This window comes from Pseudophryne corroboree, chromosome 2 (assembly GCF_028390025.1).
Source record: "Pseudophryne corroboree isolate aPseCor3 chromosome 2, aPseCor3.hap2, whole genome shotgun sequence".
NCBI classification, from domain to species: Eukaryota; Metazoa; Chordata; class Amphibia; order Anura; family Myobatrachidae; genus Pseudophryne; species Pseudophryne corroboree.
Genome location: NC_086445.1, coordinates 169,338,955 through 169,356,467, shown reverse-complemented (window position 1 = coordinate 169,356,467; position 17,513 = coordinate 169,338,955). Strand labels below are relative to the sequence as shown.

The following is a 17,513-nucleotide window of genomic DNA, read 5'->3' as shown; positions in this document are numbered from 1 at the left end:
GAAAGGGTTAAAAAGAGAGGGGGGGCACAATTTAGGCGCAGTATACAATATATATAGGCAGCTATAAGGGAAAACACTCTTTATATGTGATATCCCTGTGATATATAGCGCCCTGGTGTGTGCTGGCATACTCTCCCTCTGTCTCCCCAAAGGGCTTTGTGGGGTCCTGTCCTCTGTCAGAGCATTCCCTGTGTGTGTGCTGTGTGTCGGTACGGCTGTGTCGACATGTATGAGGAGGATAATGAGGTGGAGGCGGAGCGAATGCCTGTAAATGTGATGTCACCCCCTGCGGGATCGACACCGGTGTGGTTGGAATTATGGAAGGATTACGTGAAAGTGTCAACTCCTTACACAAAAGGTCGACGACACAGAACAGCCGGCTACTCAGCTTGTGCCTGTTCCAGCGTCTCAAATGTCATGGGGGGCTCTAAAAACGCCCGCTACCTCAGATGGCAGAAACAGATGTCGACACGGATACCGACTCCAGTATCGACGACGATGAGACTAGTGTACCCTCAAAATAGGTCCACCCGTTACATGATTGAGGCAATGAAAAATGTATTACACATTTATGATAATACCCCAGGTACCACATAAAAGGGTATTATGTTTGGTGAGAGAAAACTACCAGTAGTTTTTCCTGCATCTGAGAAATTAAATGAGGTGTGTGAGGAAGCGTGGTCTTCCCCCGATAAGAAATTGATAATTTCTAAACGGTTATTGGCAGCATACCCTTTCCCGCCAGAGGATAGGTCACGTTGGGAAACACCCCATAGGGTAGATACAGCGCTTACACGCTTATCAGAAAAGGTGGCACTACCGTCTCCGGATACGGCCGCCCTGAAGGAACCTGCTGATAAAAAGCAGGGGGTTACCCTGAAAGATATAGTCACACACTCGGGCATTATATTGCGACCAGCCATTGCTTCGGCATGGATGTGCAGTGCTCCCGCTGCGTGGTCAGATTCCCTGTCGGAACAATATGTTGCTGACAATAGAGCATATAAAAGACGTGGTCTTATACATGCGTGATGCACAGAGGGATATTTGCCGGCTGGCATCAAAAATAAGCGCTAGGCCCATTGCCGCCAGACGGGGGTTATGGACTCGGCAATGGTCAGGCGATGCCGACTCGAATCGGCACATGGAAGTTATGCCCTATAAGGGGGTAAAACTGTTTGGGGATGGTCTTTCAGACCTCGTTTCCACAGCTACTGCTGGGAAATCGACTTTTTTGCCACAGGCTACCCCACAACAAAAGAAAGCACCGTATCATCAAGTACAGTCCTTTCGGCCCCAGAAAAGCAAGAGGGCTAGAGGCTCATCCTTTCTGCCGAGAGGCAAAGGTAGAGGAAAAAGCTGCAGCACACAGCTAGTTCCCAAGAGCAGAAGTCCTCCCTGCGTCCGGTAAGTCCACAGCATGACGCTGGGGCTGCTCAGGCGGACCCGGGTACGGTGGGGGCCCGTCTCAGAAATTTCAGCGCCCAGTGGGCTCTGTCTCATGGATCCCTGGGTCCTTCAAGTAGTATCTCAGGGGTACAGGCTGGAGTTCGAGACGTTCTTCCCCCCGCCGTTTCCTAAAATCTGCCTTACCGGCACCTCCCTCTGCCAGGGAGGCGGTGTTGGTGGCTATTCAACACTATAATCACAACAAGTGATTGTCAAGGTGACCCTCCTTCAGCAAGGAAGGGGTTACTATTCCACAATGGTTGTGGTACCGAAACAGAACGGTTCGGTGAGACCCATCTTAAAATTAAAATACTTGAACTTTTATATCAGAAGATTCAAGTTCAAGATGGAATCGCTCAGGGCGGTTATTACGAGCCTGGACGAGGGGGATTACAGGGTCTCCCTGGACATCAAGGATGCGTACCTGCATGTCCCCATTTACCCTCCTCACCAGGAGTACCTCAGATGTGTGGTACAGGACTGTCACTATCAGTTCCAGACGCGGCCGTTGGAGTTGTCCACGGCACCGAAGGTCTTTACCAAGGTAATGGCCGAAATGATGATACTCCTTCGCAAGAAGGAAGTTTTTATTATCCCGTACTTGGACGATCTCCTGATAAAGGCGAGGTCCAAAGAACAGTTGGTAGTGGGGGTAGCACTCTCTCGGGAAGTGCTACAACAGCACGACTGGATTCTCAATATTCCAAAGTCACAGCTGGTCCCGACGACACGTCTTCTGTTCCTGGGAATGATTCTGGACACGGACCAGAAAAGAGTGTTTCTTCCAGTGGAAGCACACGAGTCCTGGAAAAAATGGTAGCTTCGTACGAAGCATAATTCCATTCGGAAGGTTCCACGCAAGGACGTTCCAGTGGGACCTGTGGGACAAATGGTCCGGGTCCCATCTACAGATACAACAGCGGATAACCCTGTCGGCAAGAAACAGGGTGTCGCTGCTGTGGTGGCTGCAGAGGGCTCATCTACTAGAGGGCCGCAGATTCGGAATACAGGACTGGGTCCTGGTGACCACGGAGGCCAGCCTTCGGGGCTGGGGTGCAGTCACACAGGGAAGAAATTTCCAAGGAGATTTCGCTTCACATAAATATTCTGGAGCTAAGGGCCATTTACAATGCCCTAAGCCAAGCAAGGCCCCTGCTTCAGAACCAGCCGGTACTGATCCAATCAGACAACATCACGGCGGTCGCCCATGTAAACAGACAGGGCGGCACAAGAAGCAGGATGGCGATGGCAGAAGCCACAAGGATTCTCCGATGGGCGACCTACACCCGGGAGAATGGGGACTTCTTCCAGAAGTTTTCCAAATGCGGGTAAACCGTTGGGGATGACCACGGGTGGACATGATGGCGTCCCGCCTCAACAAAAAGTTGAAAAGATATTGCGCCAGGTCAAGGGACCCTCAAGCGATCGCTGTGGACGCTCTAGTGACACCGTGGGTGTACCAGTCAGTTTAGGTGTTTCCTCCTCTACCTCTCATACCCTAGGTACTGAGAATAATAAGAATGCGAGGAGTGAAAACCATACTCGTGGTTCCAGATTGGCCAAGAAGAGCTTGGTACCCGGAACGTCAAGAGATGCTGGCAGAGGACCCTTGGCCTCTGCCGCTCAGACAAGACCTGCTGCAGCAGGGACCCTGTCTGTTCCAAGACTTACCGCGGCTGCGTTTGACGGCATGGCGGTTGAACACCGGATCCTAAAGCAAAAGGGTATTCCGGAGGAAGTCATCCCTACCCTGATCAAAGCCAGGAAGGATGTCACCGCAAGACATTATTACCGCATTTGGCGGAAATATGTTGCTTGGTGTGAGGCCATGAAGGCCCCGAAGGAGGAATTTCAACTGGGTCGATTCCTACACTTCCTGCAAGCAGGGGTGACGTTTGGGCCTCAAATTGGGGTCCATCAAGGTCCAGATTTCGGCTCTGTCGATTTTCTTCCAGAAAGAACTGGCTTCACTGCCTGAAGTTCAGACTTTTGTCAAAGGAGTTCTGCATATTCAGCCTCCTTTTGTGCCCCCAGTGGCACCTTGGGATCTCAATGTGGTTTTGGCATTCCTGAAATCACATTGGTTCGAACCACTCAAGACTGTGGAATTAAAATATCTCACGTGGAAAGTGGTCATACTGTTGGCCCTGGCTTCGGCCAGGCGGGTTTCAGAATTGGCGGCTTTGTCTTGAAAAAGCCCTTATCTGATTTTCCAGATGGATAGGGCAGAATTGAGGACTCGTCCTCAGTTTCTCCCGAAGGTGGTCTCAGCTTTTCACTTGAACCAACCTATTGTGTTGCCTGCGGCTACTAGGGACTTGGAGGATTCCAAGTTGCTGGACGTAGTCAGGGCCCTGAAAATTTATGTTTCCAGGACGGCTGGAGTCAGAAAAACTGACTCGCTGTTTATCCTGTATGCACCCAACAAGCTGGGTGCTCCTGCTTCTAAGCAGTCTATTGCGCGCTGGATTTGTAGCACTATTCAGCTGGCGCATTCTGCGGTAGGATTACCGCAGCCTAAATCAATAAAAGCCCATTCCACAAGGAAGGTGGGCTCATCTTGGGCGGCTGCCCGAGGGGTCTCGGCTTTACAACTTTGCCGAGCAGCTACTTGGTCAGGGGCAAACACGTTTGCTAAATTCTACAAAATTGATTCCCTGGCTGAGGAGGACCTGGAGTTCTCTCATTTGGTGCTGCAGAGTCATCCGCACTCTCCCGCCCGTTTGGGAGCTTTGGTATAATCCCCATGGTCCTTACGGAGTCCCCAGCATCCACTAGGACGTCAGAGAAAATAAGATTTTACTCACCGGTAAATCTATTTCTCGTAGTCCGTAGTGGATGCTGGGCGCCCATCCCAAGTGCGGATTGTCTGCAATATTTGTACATAGTTATTGTTACAAAAATCGGGTTTTGTTGTGAGCCATCTCTTCAGAGGCTCCAATTGTTATCATACTGTTAACCGGGGTTCCTATCACGTGTTATATGGTGTGATTGGTGTGGCTTACCCGGGATTCAAAATCCTTCCTTATTGTGTCAGCTCTTCCGGGCACAGTTCCTAACTGAGGCTTGGAGGAGGGTCATAGGGGGAGGAGCCAGTGCACACCAGATAGTCCTAGATCTTTCTTTAGAGTGCCCAGTCTCCTGCGGAGCCGTCTGTTCCCCATGGTCCTTACGGAGTCCCCAGCATCCACTACGGACTACGAGAAATAGATTTACCGGTGAGTAAAATCTTATTTTTGGGCATCATATTAGAACTCTACTTTATTACAAATTAACGTTTTCTTTAATTTAATGCTTATTCTTGGACAGAAGTGAGATTTTAGCGGTTTAGCCGGTATTTTAAAACTCGTTTTGCCTTTTAAAAAAATTGCTGCTCTATATCTACCAGGTAAATCATCAACATCTTGCTTTAGCCTGCAATTCATCCGCTATTACTGTACATTTGGGCCTTATCCTATAAACATTTGTAATATGTATTAAATATAAGTGACTGCTTGTTAACATTTTTCATGCAAGTTTGAGAAATAACATGTAAACCTTTCTAACATGAGTACCACATTATTAACTAAGACATTTAGCTTTTATTTTAATTTTTTTATTCTGCTTAAATTAAAGCTTGGGTTTTTTTTCCAGGTAATTATTGAGGTTTAGTATTGCTTATATATATAGATTTCTAAACTTCATAAATTTGGGTTTGAAGCATACAGAAATATTCTTAGTGGAATTAAATTTCTTTCAGAAAGAAGACATGGAAGAAGACGATAAAATGACTGGAAATACAGTAGTCACAGACGAAGCACCGTCTTTTGATCCGTTATTAGAAATGAGTCCAGAGGAGCAGCCTGCTACTAATGTTCCTGTCGACACAGTCATTTCAAGTCCTTCAAGAACGTCTCCTGTAATAAAACAGTGCTTAGAAGAGCAAACTGTTGGCTGTTCAGTTAAAGAGACTATTGCCTTTCGTAATATAAGAGAAAAACAAGAAAAAATAAAAATTCTTTCACGTCTGAGAAGAAGATTAATCACACGGCCCCCAAACACCACTAATACAAATGGCAGATCCCATATGAGTTCACTTGATGGATCCACAAGTGCTGATCATTATTTAGATGGACCAGCTGTACAGTCTATAGATTATTGTGATGGTAACGAGTCAACAGCACAACCAATAATCTCTATCAGTGGTAAAGATAGGCCAGCCACACAACCTATAGATTCTTCATATAGTGAAAATACGTATGTGGCACAGCTTGTAGGTTCTTTTGATGGTGAAGATATACCGGTGATAAAGCCGGAGAACTTTTTTAATAAGTCATCACATACAGAACCTATGGGCTACATCAACTATAATAGCTCAACCGATGAAAAGGCTGGGGTTTATCCTAATGTTTTCACACCTTTTGCTGTACAGCTGATACGCCAATTGACGCTTTTAAATGAACAATCAACTAAGATCTCCAATACACAAGTCATATCAGAAAGATATCCATCAGCCTCTCCTCTTGCACAAGACGTATATGGTGGCACATCAGGAACAAGTCTATCAGTCTCTCCTCTTGCACAGTATGGACATGTCGGCATATCAGGAACATATGCTTCAGTTTCTCCTGTTGCACAATATGGACTTTTGGGTACATCAGGAACCTGCCCATCAGTCTCTCCTCTAGCACAAGATGTATGTGGTGCCACATCAGAAACATATCCATCAGTCTCTCTTCTTGCAAAAGATGTAGGTGGTGGCACATCGGGAACATGTCCATCATTCACTCCTCTTGCACAAGACGTATATAGTGGCACATCAGAAACATATCCATCAGTCTCTCCTCTTGCACAAGATGTATATGGTGACACATCAGGAACAGGTCCATTAGTCACTTCCCTTGCACAAGATGTACATGTTGGCACATCAAGAACATGCCCATCAGTCTCTCCTCTTGCACAAAACATATATGGTGTTGCATCAGGAACATGCCTGTTAGTCTCTCCTATTGCCCAAGATGTACATGTTGAACAACCAACCACAAGTCTCAATGGCATAGATGACACATCTTTGGAAGATCTACCTCAAGCTTTTACATGTCCTGATGTCAGTGCACCAGAAACAGATAAAGAAGCACGACTTTCATATTTTCTCAGTCCAGAGACGATATCAGATATGTCAGCAAAACTTGTAACAGGTTTGTGAAGATTTTTTTATGTTCTCAAGTAGGTCACACCTTAGACTGCCCTGAATTGTCCAGTATATAACAGTGCTTCTCAAATCCAGTCCGTGGGACTCACCAACAGTGCACATTTACCAAATTTCCATGCTGGACCACAGGTATTTTCATTACCGACTGACAGGGGCACCAGAATGTTTTGAGGTGGGGGAGGGGAGGGGGGGGGGGCGCAGAAAAACATGCATATTGGCGCTCCCCCCAGCGCTTACCTCCGATACCTGTGGTGACTTGTTTTTTTTTTTTTAAGTCTGCTGCCGCACAGCTGCAGTGTGCTATGCTGTGTGTTGGACAAGCCGGCTCTTCACTTATGCATTACTGGGAGGAGGCAGTCTCAGCATGGCCATGCCCCCTCCCAGTAATGCATCAGTGAAGAGCCGGCTTGGGCAGCGCACAGCTTAGCACGCTGCGGCTGTGCACCAGCAGACTTTTTTTTTTAAAAAGGTCACCACAGGTATCGGAGGTAAGCGCTCCCCCCTCACCTGCGCCTGCACCTGTCGTATTTGGGGAAGGGGGCATGCCCCCTTGTCCCCCCCTCCCCCTTCATTCCGACGCCACTTCCGACTGACATTGTACAAGGCCCACAGGTCGTTCTAATTATTTCACTTGTGATTCTGTAAGGATACCTGGAAAACATGCTCTGTTAGTGTATACCGAGGACTGGATTTGAGAAGGGACTGGTATATAGATATGTAACTGTTTCAGGAGCTTCTTGCTCATACATGGAATTATCCATATTTGGTGTGACATACCTAGCCATAATAGAAATTGTATACTTTACTGTAGTACTTAGGTGATACCAGGGTCAGACTGGCCCATAAATGTGCAAGGTAAATCCCAAGTGCGCCCCAATGCCTGAGTGCCCACCACCTCCTTAGGAGATGAGGTTCCAGATAGTGCACTCATATTATATACTGTTACTCTATTAGAGGGTAATTTACCTGGTAGATCGTCATCACTGATGAACATTGGTGCTTAGTTCACTTCCATAGAACTTTACCAAGATTCACCCCCCGCCAATCAAAGTAGGTGGTCACGACACACCCCTGTTTCATCCTCTTGTTGGCTATGGATTTAGGATAATGAACACAGTTCCTGCCAGTGATTTGAATGGCATTGTAGCTCTACATAGAAGTCATCCCAATAAAAGAGCTTAGTTTAATTTTTTTTATAATGGCATGTATTTTATCAGTAGTAGACAAAATGCAGTGCTTACTGAGTTATAGAGGGGCAGTACGGATGGTGTAATGGTTAGCATTACTGCCTCACAGCACTGAGGTCATGGGTTCGATTCCCACCATGGCCCTAACTGTGTGGAGTTTGTATATTATCCCCGTACTTGCGTGGGTTTCCTCCGGGTACTCCGGTTTCCTCCCACAATCCAAAAATATACTGGTAGGTTAATTGGATCCCAACAAAATTAACCTTAGCGTGAATGTGTGCGTTTACATGTGGTAGGGAATATAGAGTGTAAGCTTCACTGGGGCAGGGACTGATGTGAATGGGCAAAATATTCTCTGTACAGCGCTGCGGAATATGTGTGCGCTATATAAATAACTGGTAATAAATAAATAATAGACACTGGCAGGTCAGTACCAGGGTCCCCTATAACATGTACAGTGCGTTAAGGTGGCATATATAAATAGGGTCAACATATTGTGCTAAATTATACATACAGTATGTTACATTATACTGCATTTCCGGGATTAGGGTGTATTCACTACAATACATAATCATACATGTACTGTCAGATGGCCACACCCCCTCTGGTGGCTGGCCACACCCTTTATACTTGGGTCCCTAACACTGCTTTCCACTGGTGGGCCCTTCATGCCCCAGTCCGACACTGGATAATGCTTAGGCATACTTGCAGAGTTTTAGACCTTCCCTCTGGGATGTCGAAAAGAGGAGGTCCAAGTGGCAAGTGCAAGTAGTGTGTCAGTGAGATCTGCTTCATCATGTCACTGCCCCTGCTGTATAATGACTTCAATATTGTCACACTAAAAAGGGCAGGTTCATGATGAGCAATTTGCAAGAAATTGCATCATCAATGCGTGCCCACATCTCTATGTAGTAGGATAAGATCCTAGAAGGGGTTGCTTCTCTCGTGGGAATTAGGGAGAGCTCACGGAAATTCCAGAATCTACTGGACATTCTTAGGAGTAAATTACAACAGGTAGGTGCAATGCAAACACCTAAATTCTACATATTACAATACTGTACATCTATTTATTAACAATCTAAGCTAGCATCACCTTGAACCAGCCCTTCCCATACCTTGGAAGTAAAAGCTATTTGCTTTCCTTGACTACTTTACTTTTGTTTATCTAAATAAGTGCTTTTTTTCTATATGCCAAATCACCTACAGTACCTAAATATGATTGTTGACCTTTGGTTGTCCATCTTGATTTTTTGCACATCTGCCAGGCTAAAATCCTGTAAAATAAAACCAGTTGAAAAGTTTAGCAGAAATGCAATGGCATCTAGCAATCTCTGCAGTAAGTCATCTTGAATTACCCCCATAGCCTTTATTTACACTGCTTTAACTCAGGAATGCCAAGTGAGGGGGGCAGTTACAAAATTGTGCGACCTAGGCTTGCCATGACCAGGGCTGCCATCCTGAATCATGGGGCCCAGTACAAGTGGATCATGCAGGGAGCCCTCTTCCATCCCACCTCCCAAGGCACGGAGGGTGCAAAAGTGTAGCGTGGAGTGCTGAGTTATTTAACAAATGAGAACTGTACTTACATGCCACCCTTAGATTCAGATATGTGGCGTTGAACTTGTTTGTGCTTTCCTTCATCCACACCTCTTCAGATTGACAGCCAACACCATGGTACGGTACTACAGTATGTACAGCAGTCAGAAGATGAGGATGGAAAGACATATAGGGTGTAGAAGTGTAAGATAAGGGAGAGGGGAGAAGTGTAAGATACGGGGGGGGGGGGAGGCATGGCATAAGAGGAAAGTGAATGTTGGGGGCAGATAGGAGAAGAAGGTGGAACAGATGGGATTGGGAGAAAGGTGGGATAACGTGACCAAGAAAAAAAGAAATTGACAGGAGTCAGAGGCACAGATGTGGAGAGGATGAGGGACAGAGACACTCATGGGGAGGAGGGACAGAGGCACACATTGAAAGTGGAAACTGGAGGGAGGCAGGTTCAGGGAAAATTTAAGGAAAAATTACTTCACAGAAAGGGTAGTGGACAAGTGGAATAGCCTCCCATCAGAGGTGGTCGAGGCTAAGACTGTAGAGCAATTTAAACATGCTTGGGATTCGAATATGAATATCCTTACAAAGAATTAAGGTTCAAAAAGGGTTGAGATTACTTAAAGGATAAAAAAAAGGGGGCGACTAGATGGGCCAAGTGGTTCTTATCTGCCATAAAATTCTGTGTTTCTCTGTTTAAAGGGAAGGGTTCAGAGGTAATCATGTGGAGGGGAGGGAGGCTCCCTAGGGATGGAAGGATTCAGATGCACTCGAGGGGAATGAGGGGAGAGTGTCAGAAGCACAAATGGGGTGTGGAGTAGGAGGCAGAGGCACATAAATGTGGGGTGGAGCAAGAGGCATTCATAGGGAGAGGAGGGGATAGAGGCACTTATAGAGGTGCAAGGCAGAATATGGAGGGAAGGGGGGCAGAGGTAACATACTAAGCTGAATAGTGTAGAGACAAACACTGGGGAGACAGGGACAGACATTGAGGGTGTACTACTTACTGTGCTGCGTCTGGAGCATTCTTCCTGGGTAGTGGGATGTGTGCATGAAAAATGTCCTGACCTTCAGTGCCGATTACAAGATCTGGAATCTTGCATCCGACAGTGCTAGCTCCTGGAGTCCTGTGCGCAATGGCTGGGGGAAGTTTAAATGACTCCTCACACAGCTTAGTCATTCATAGAACTCTCCGGCCAGCGCTATCAGCTTTCACTGTCCTGTATAAGTATAATGATAATACAATTAACTCTGCAGGTGGCCAAGCCCCCTGCGCTGTCCGGGCCTGGTACAGGAGTACTGGCTGTGCTCTCCTTATGGTGACCCTGGCCATGACCCCAAGAAGCAAAGCAGTGGCACACCCTCTCTGGTACAATTTGCTCTACTGTAACTTTTACGCTAACGCCATATTCAGATGACGTTACAGACCAGGGCCAAGCTCGGGAATGCATCGGGGGCTGCTTTGCTGTTGCCAGTGGAGTGACTGTTGCAGATATTGGAGACTTTACAAAAGACTTTACTGCAAATATTTTCTTGCACTTTTTCTGTCTGTATTTTTCTGTACTATTTCAGTGTGTACATTTAATTTTTTTTTTCCAGGGGCTCTTGCTAAGAAGTTCAACTTCAGCAACATTGCAATGCAGGTATGTGGCCATTTAAAGTAGCTTATTACAGCATGTATGCTTAACACACGTTATGTCATGGACACAGGTTACAAATGTAAAATATTCATTGTTGTGCCTATTTGTATGTGTAAAACTATATAGAAATCCACATATTTCACGTGATCTGTGTTTCCTTGCATTAGACTAAAATAAAGGAACTTTCTCCGTCAGGGTCCACAGGTTATCCACAGGATAACAGTGGGATATGATGGAGCGACAGCGGATTGGCACCAAACGATCAAAGCTTTCCGGCCTACCAGGATGCAACGGGCCCATCCATATATCCCGCTCCCTGGCTCAGGCAAATCGTTTTATTGTTTGGTGCAGCAGGAGCCGGACCATGGTCAGAGGGCTGCTAAAGCTTTCTTATTTTATTTTTATAGTCTTACGTTTTTTTTGAGTGATCTTTCCAAACAGCGTCTTATACGCATATTGGAAAGAGTCGCTCCAACAACTCTCCGCCGAGTCGCGACCGCGCTTTCCCACGAGTACAGTGCTGTTTCGGCAGGCGTCTGGGTCGGATATACTAGCAGGTCCATCAGACGTTACCAGGCTGTGGCCAGAGGACGGAAGGAAGATAAGGCATCGATTCTGCTTAGTAGATGGAATACGGACACAGCCGCGCTGTTTTGGGAGGAGACTACCAAACAGTAGCTGACGCGCCGCCACCACGGGTGCTCCAGCGCTAGGCCTTAGGGATCAGAGGCACCAGGAATAGCATGAGGCCGTGATCCCTAGGGTTGATGTCAGCGGTGGGGAGTCAGACGCTCTCCTGGTCGCTCCTCCCCCCGGTTCATGACCAGTTTCCGTTGAGTCTCCCGCCATAAACTGTTTCCTCGCTTCCGTCTCAGACGCTACCAGTGGGGACTCGGTCGCAGTATAGGCCGCTGCGTCAGTGTTCACTAAGCGCTTCCACGGGAGATCCGGTCGCATCATAGTCGGCTGTGTGATCACTGCGTCTGTATTCACTGAACGTTATCATAAGACCGGTGCGTCTGTGTTCAGTGAGTGTCTGTGTCCTCTATAGGTTCCTGGAGCGGCAGTGTACACTAGTAGTGTCTGGATTCACTCAGCGTTCGCTAACGTATTGATCAATCACTGAAAGCGAGTTGAGTCTCCCTGTATCCCACTCTGAGCACGGGCTATACAGCACTGAGTTTCTATCTACTTTGTCAAGTACGAATAGTTAAGTGCCTATTGCATATAAGTCTGTGTACATTTACTTGGTTTTCTTCGCATTGCGTCTGAATATGTTAGATCTGTTTATACAGGATTCAGTAAATGTTCGCCTACATACTTTAAAAAGTGTTTGTAGCTGATGATATGCTCATATGACTAATATATAACGTGACTGACTGCTAGTGTGATTGCTGACTTTAATATATGTTTGTCAGTTGTTTCTTCTGATCCTCAATGCTGGTGCATGGGTAGGGTCAGATTGATATCACTTTAGAAGGTTAAAGTGATTACAGTCACAAATTGTGTAGTACACTGTGAAAGTGCTGATTAATTATCATGTCTAAGAGCGGCAAAGGTGACGAAGGTACACTCACGGCAACACTCATATCATGTTTGTCTTGCAAAACTGTATTATCCTCTCAGGATCTGGTTCAAGATAGTTTATGTGCAAATTGTTTTGCTTTTCAGCAGAACACAAGGCAGATCCCTGTACAACATCAGGTACAGATGGAACCGTCCAGTATAGCTGAACGGATAATTCCTACAGCTTCGGTACCAGGTATAGGGTACCCATACATGCAGCTTCCTACCTACGGTATATCATTTCCCCCAGCAGCTTCTCAAATGAAACGAGCTGATAAACCGATGGTAAGTAAATCTTCACCTTCACAGGCTACACATGATGATTCATCGGATGATGAAAGCTCTATTTATTCTACTTCAGTATACGAAGAGGAGGAAGAAGCTCTCAGCTCAGTGGATGTAGCTGAATGAATTAGAGCAATGAAGGTCATTCTGTCCTTAGAAGATTCAGCAGAGCCTGTGTTAAAAACCAAGGCACCTGTGTTTAAACGTCCCAAGACAGTTAAGACTGAGTTTCCAGGGTCAGACCAACTGACGGAAATTATGGAAGAGGCTTGGTCAACACCCAACAAAAAATATAGAATTCCCAAAAAATGGGATTCTAATTATCCTTTTCCATCCGGGGACTGTTTAAAAAGGGAGGTAGCTCCTAAGGTAGATACGCACGTGATTCGATTAGTGCGAAAATCTATATTGCCTTTGCCATCAACATCTTTAAATGATGTCACAGATAGGAGAGTGGATGGTTTTCTAAAAACCATATTTTCCCTGTCTGGAGCAGTCATAAGGCCAGCCATGGCTTCTGCTTGGATAGCAAAGGCAGTGGCTGCCTCGGCTGAGGCATTGGAAGGTGATTTTTAATCAGCTTCTAGAGAGCAAACATCCTATTTAGCCCATATTAAACAAGCAGCAGTATTCTTAGAAGAAGCTGCACTAGATATGGGTACTATTGCTTCTAGGGCATTAGCCTCAACGATAGCTGCTCGCAGAGCAGTTTGGTTACGTACTTGGAAAGCTGATTCAGAATCCAAGAAAGTTTTGGAATCTTTGCCTTTTTCGGGAAATATTCTGTTTGGTAAAGAATTGACAGATATTCTGGAGTCAGAAGCAGACTCCAAGAAGGTCAAGTTTCCTTCCACATATAACCCCAGACCTAGGGGCCCAAGCTTCCGGCCCTTTCGGGCTCAAGGAAAACCAAAGGGAAAAAGTGATCGCAAACAGTCCCAATACAATAAGTTTGGGAAATCAAAAAAGCATTGGGCTACCAGAGGGACAGCTTCCAAACCATATGATAAGCCATCAGCATGATGGTGCGGGCTTCCACCTGGGGGATCCCAGGGTGGGGTGCCGACTCCTCCTTCAGTTTGCACAGATCTGGCGACAATCTACAGCAGATGCCTGGGTGCAGGAAGCGATATCTCTAGGTTATGTTTTTCCCTTCAAGAAGCATCCTCCTCTAAGGTTCTTCTGGACCAACCCATCTCGGGTAGAGACAAAGGCCAGGGCTTTGCAAGAAGCAGTTCAGAAATTGCTTCAGCCAGGAATAATCATTCCAGTACCCCCGGCACAACTGGGGCAGGGTTTTAACTCCATCCTATTTTTGGTCCAGAAGCCAAATGGTTAATTTCGGCCCATTCTCAATCTCAAAATGCTAAACAAATATATTTGGGTGCTGAAATTCCACATGGAGACTTTACGCTCCATAGTTTTGGCCATGGAACCAGGGGATTATATGGTATTCCTGGATATTCAGGATGCTTACCAACATGTTCCTATAGCACTGTCTCATCAGTGTTATCTCAGGTTCGCTATCCTCCAGCAGCATTTTCAGTTCCAGGCCCTACCCTTTGTGTTATCCACAGCTCGAAAAGTATTTACCAAGATTATGGTGGTCATAGCAGCTGATCTCCGCAAGCAGGGGATAAGAATTTTTCCATACCTCGACGACCTTTTAATCCTGGCACAATCACAGGAATTGCTCCTGTGCCATCTTCAACAGACAATAACATGTCTGCAGAGGAAAGGGTGGCTCATAAATTGGGCAAAGTCGTCTCTGGATCCGTCACAACGTATGACTCACTTGGGGGCTGTACTGGATTCAAGTCTGCAGAAGGTATTTTTACCTCGGAACAAGATATCCGAGGTACAGTCAAAGATTCAGGAGTTGTTAAACAGTCAAACAGTATCAATTCACGCAGCAATGCGAGTGATGGGTTTGATGGTGTCAACATTCAACATGGTGGAGTATGCGCAATTCCACTCGAGGCCTCTGCAGTGTCTGATTCTGGCCAGATGGAATGGAGTACATCAGACAATAAAGAAACAGACGATGATACTTCCAGTAAAGGTAAGAAAGTCATTAGTCTGGTGGCTACAGACAGCCCATCTAGACAAGGGGAGACCCTTTTGGATATCAGATTGGGAGATCCTGACAACAGATGCCAGTCTTCAGGGCTGGGGAGCAGTGTCTGGAAAATTATGATTCCAGGGACATTGGACCACAGAAGAAAGTTGCCTGCCAATAAACCTGTTAGAACTTCGGCCCATATGCATGGCACTGATTCAGGCAAAGGACACTCTTCAAGGAAAACCAGTGCAGATCCGCTCGGACAATGCAACAGCAGTAGCGTACCTCAACCATCGAGGAACCCGCAGCCAAACAGCAATGAAGGAGGTAAGTCACATTCTAAAGTGGGCAGAACTCCATCTCCCAGCCTTGTCCGCAGTATGCGTTCCAGGAGTCCTAAACTGGGAAGCGGATTTTCTCAGTCGATACGCCTTTCAGGCAAGCGAATGGACTCTACTCCCGGACGTTTTTCAGACTCTAGTAGACAAGTGGGGATTGCCAGAGATAGATCTCATGGCGTCCCGTCTGAACAACAAAGTGCCCGCATATGGGTCAAGAACAAAGGATCCCAAAGCGATCTTTGTGGATTCCTTGTCAGTGAAATGGGAATTTCATCTGGCATATCTGTTTCCTCCGATCAACCTGTTACCCAGGGTGGTGAGGAAAATAAAGCAAGCAAAGGGTGCCGTGATTCTAATAGCTCCGGCTTGGCCCAGAAGGCATTGGTATACAGATCTGCAGAGAATGTTGATGGATGCTCCTTCAACGTCCAGATCTACTAATGCATGGTCCGTGTTATCACCGACATCTGGATCGACTGTCTTTGACGGCGTGGCTCTTGAAACCTCTATCCTGAAGTTAAGAGGATTCTCACAACAGGTAATTCAAACAATGCTCAGAGCAAGGAAACCCTCCTCAGCTCGTATTTATCACAGAATATGGCAGGCCTATATTCATTGGTGCAGTGAGAGAAGTATGGACCCGAAATACTTCAGAGTTTCCAGGGTCTTAGCTTTCCTTCAGGCAGGAATGGATAAGGGTTTGAAGGTGGCTTCCATGAGAGTTCAAGTATCAGCATTGACTGTATGGTTCCAAAAGAAAATTGCCAATTTACAGGATGTGCGTACTTTTTTCCAGGGAATGCTGTGCATTCAACCTCCTTTTGTTCCTCCTACAGCATCTTGGGACTTAAGTCTAGTCCTCAAAGCTTTGCAAGTTGCGCTGTTTGAACCACTCAATAAAGTGGATCTTAAATGATTGACAGCTAAAGTTCTCTTTCTACTGACTATGGCATCAGCTAGAAGAGTGTCAGATTTAGGAGCACTGTCATGTCGTTCTCCTTTTCTGATTTTTTTTTATCCAGATAAAGCAGTTCTTACAATTAGGTCTGGGTCTCTTTCTAAGGGGGTGTCTAAATTCCACCTTTAATGAAGAAATTGTAGTCCCGGCTTTTCAGGTATCGGGACTTTCTGCGGAAGATTCGTCGCTGGACGTGGTCCGGGCATTAAGGATCTACGTGGATCGTACCAGTGCCATCAGAAAGACCGATTCTCTCTTCATTCTCTACGGATTTCACAAGAGTGGATGGCCTGCTACTAAACAGCCGCTGGCAAGATGGCTTCGAATGACGATTTCAGAAGCATACTCTCAAGCTGATCTCTCTGTTCCGGCAAATGTCTCTGCTCACTTTACTCGTAAGGTAGGTCCTTCATGGGCAGCACAACATGGTGCTTCAGCAGAACAGATATGTAATGCAGCCACATGGTCTTCCATTAACACATTCATTAGACATTATGCCTTGGATACTTTTGCCTCTCATGACGCTGAAATCGGGCGCAAGGTTCTCCTGTCCAATCAGGAGCGTCTCCACCACGAAATTGCTTTGGGAAATCCCATTATTATCCTGTGGATAACCTGTGGTCCCTGCCGGAGAAATATACGTTTTATGGTAACAACTTACCGTTGATAACGGAATTTCTCCTAAGTCCACATGTTCTACAGGGATCCCACCCTGACGCACCTGATTTAAGGATCCTTCTACTTACTAACCACTTCCTTCTTGTATGGAAGGGTGTGCATGCGTGTTCTTCTCGCCTGATTAGGGCTCTAGATGATGCTCCTGTCTTGTGCTTTGGAATACAACTGATTTGCCTGAGCCAGGGGGCAGGATATATGGATGGGCCCGTTGCCTCCTGGGAGGCCGGAAAGCTTTGATCGTTTGGTGCCAATCCGCTGTCGCTCCATCATATCCCATTGTTATCCTGTGGACTTAGGAGAAATACCGTTATCAACGGTAAGTTCTTACCATAACGTATATTTCACACAGAACAAAATCACTTGCACCAAGCTAAGCAATTAACCATAGGTGGGAGACCACTGATGCAGGGTCATGCCAGGTGGTGTTTTAAGACCTAGCAAAACAGGCAATTTTATAGAGTGTGGTATATTTTATTGACATGCATGATGTCAACATTCATAATGCTTGTCATGCCGACATTGATGGAAACATCCCTGGTGGTCTGTTGGTGACTTAACTGGTATGGCAGGTCCGGTGGCTCCATCAATGTCTTCCTGGGCCAGGGATG

General features: G+C 46.2%; 1 protein-coding gene across 5 annotated transcripts in view; it reads left to right on the top strand.

Annotated features, from left to right (window-relative positions):
• Positions 1-17,513, top strand: part of LOC135006096 (uncharacterized) — a 227,549-nt gene that overhangs the window by 171,883 nt on the left and 38,153 nt on the right. For all 5 annotated transcript variants that reach the window (XM_063951991.1, XM_063951990.1, XM_063951989.1 and 2 more), the window contains 2 exons: positions 5,189-6,626; positions 10,975-11,018. In XM_063951991.1, coding sequence (XP_063808061.1) covers positions 5,189-6,626; positions 10,975-11,018 — 1,482 coding nt within the window. The remainder of the gene's footprint in view (positions 1-5,188; positions 6,627-10,974; positions 11,019-17,513) is intronic.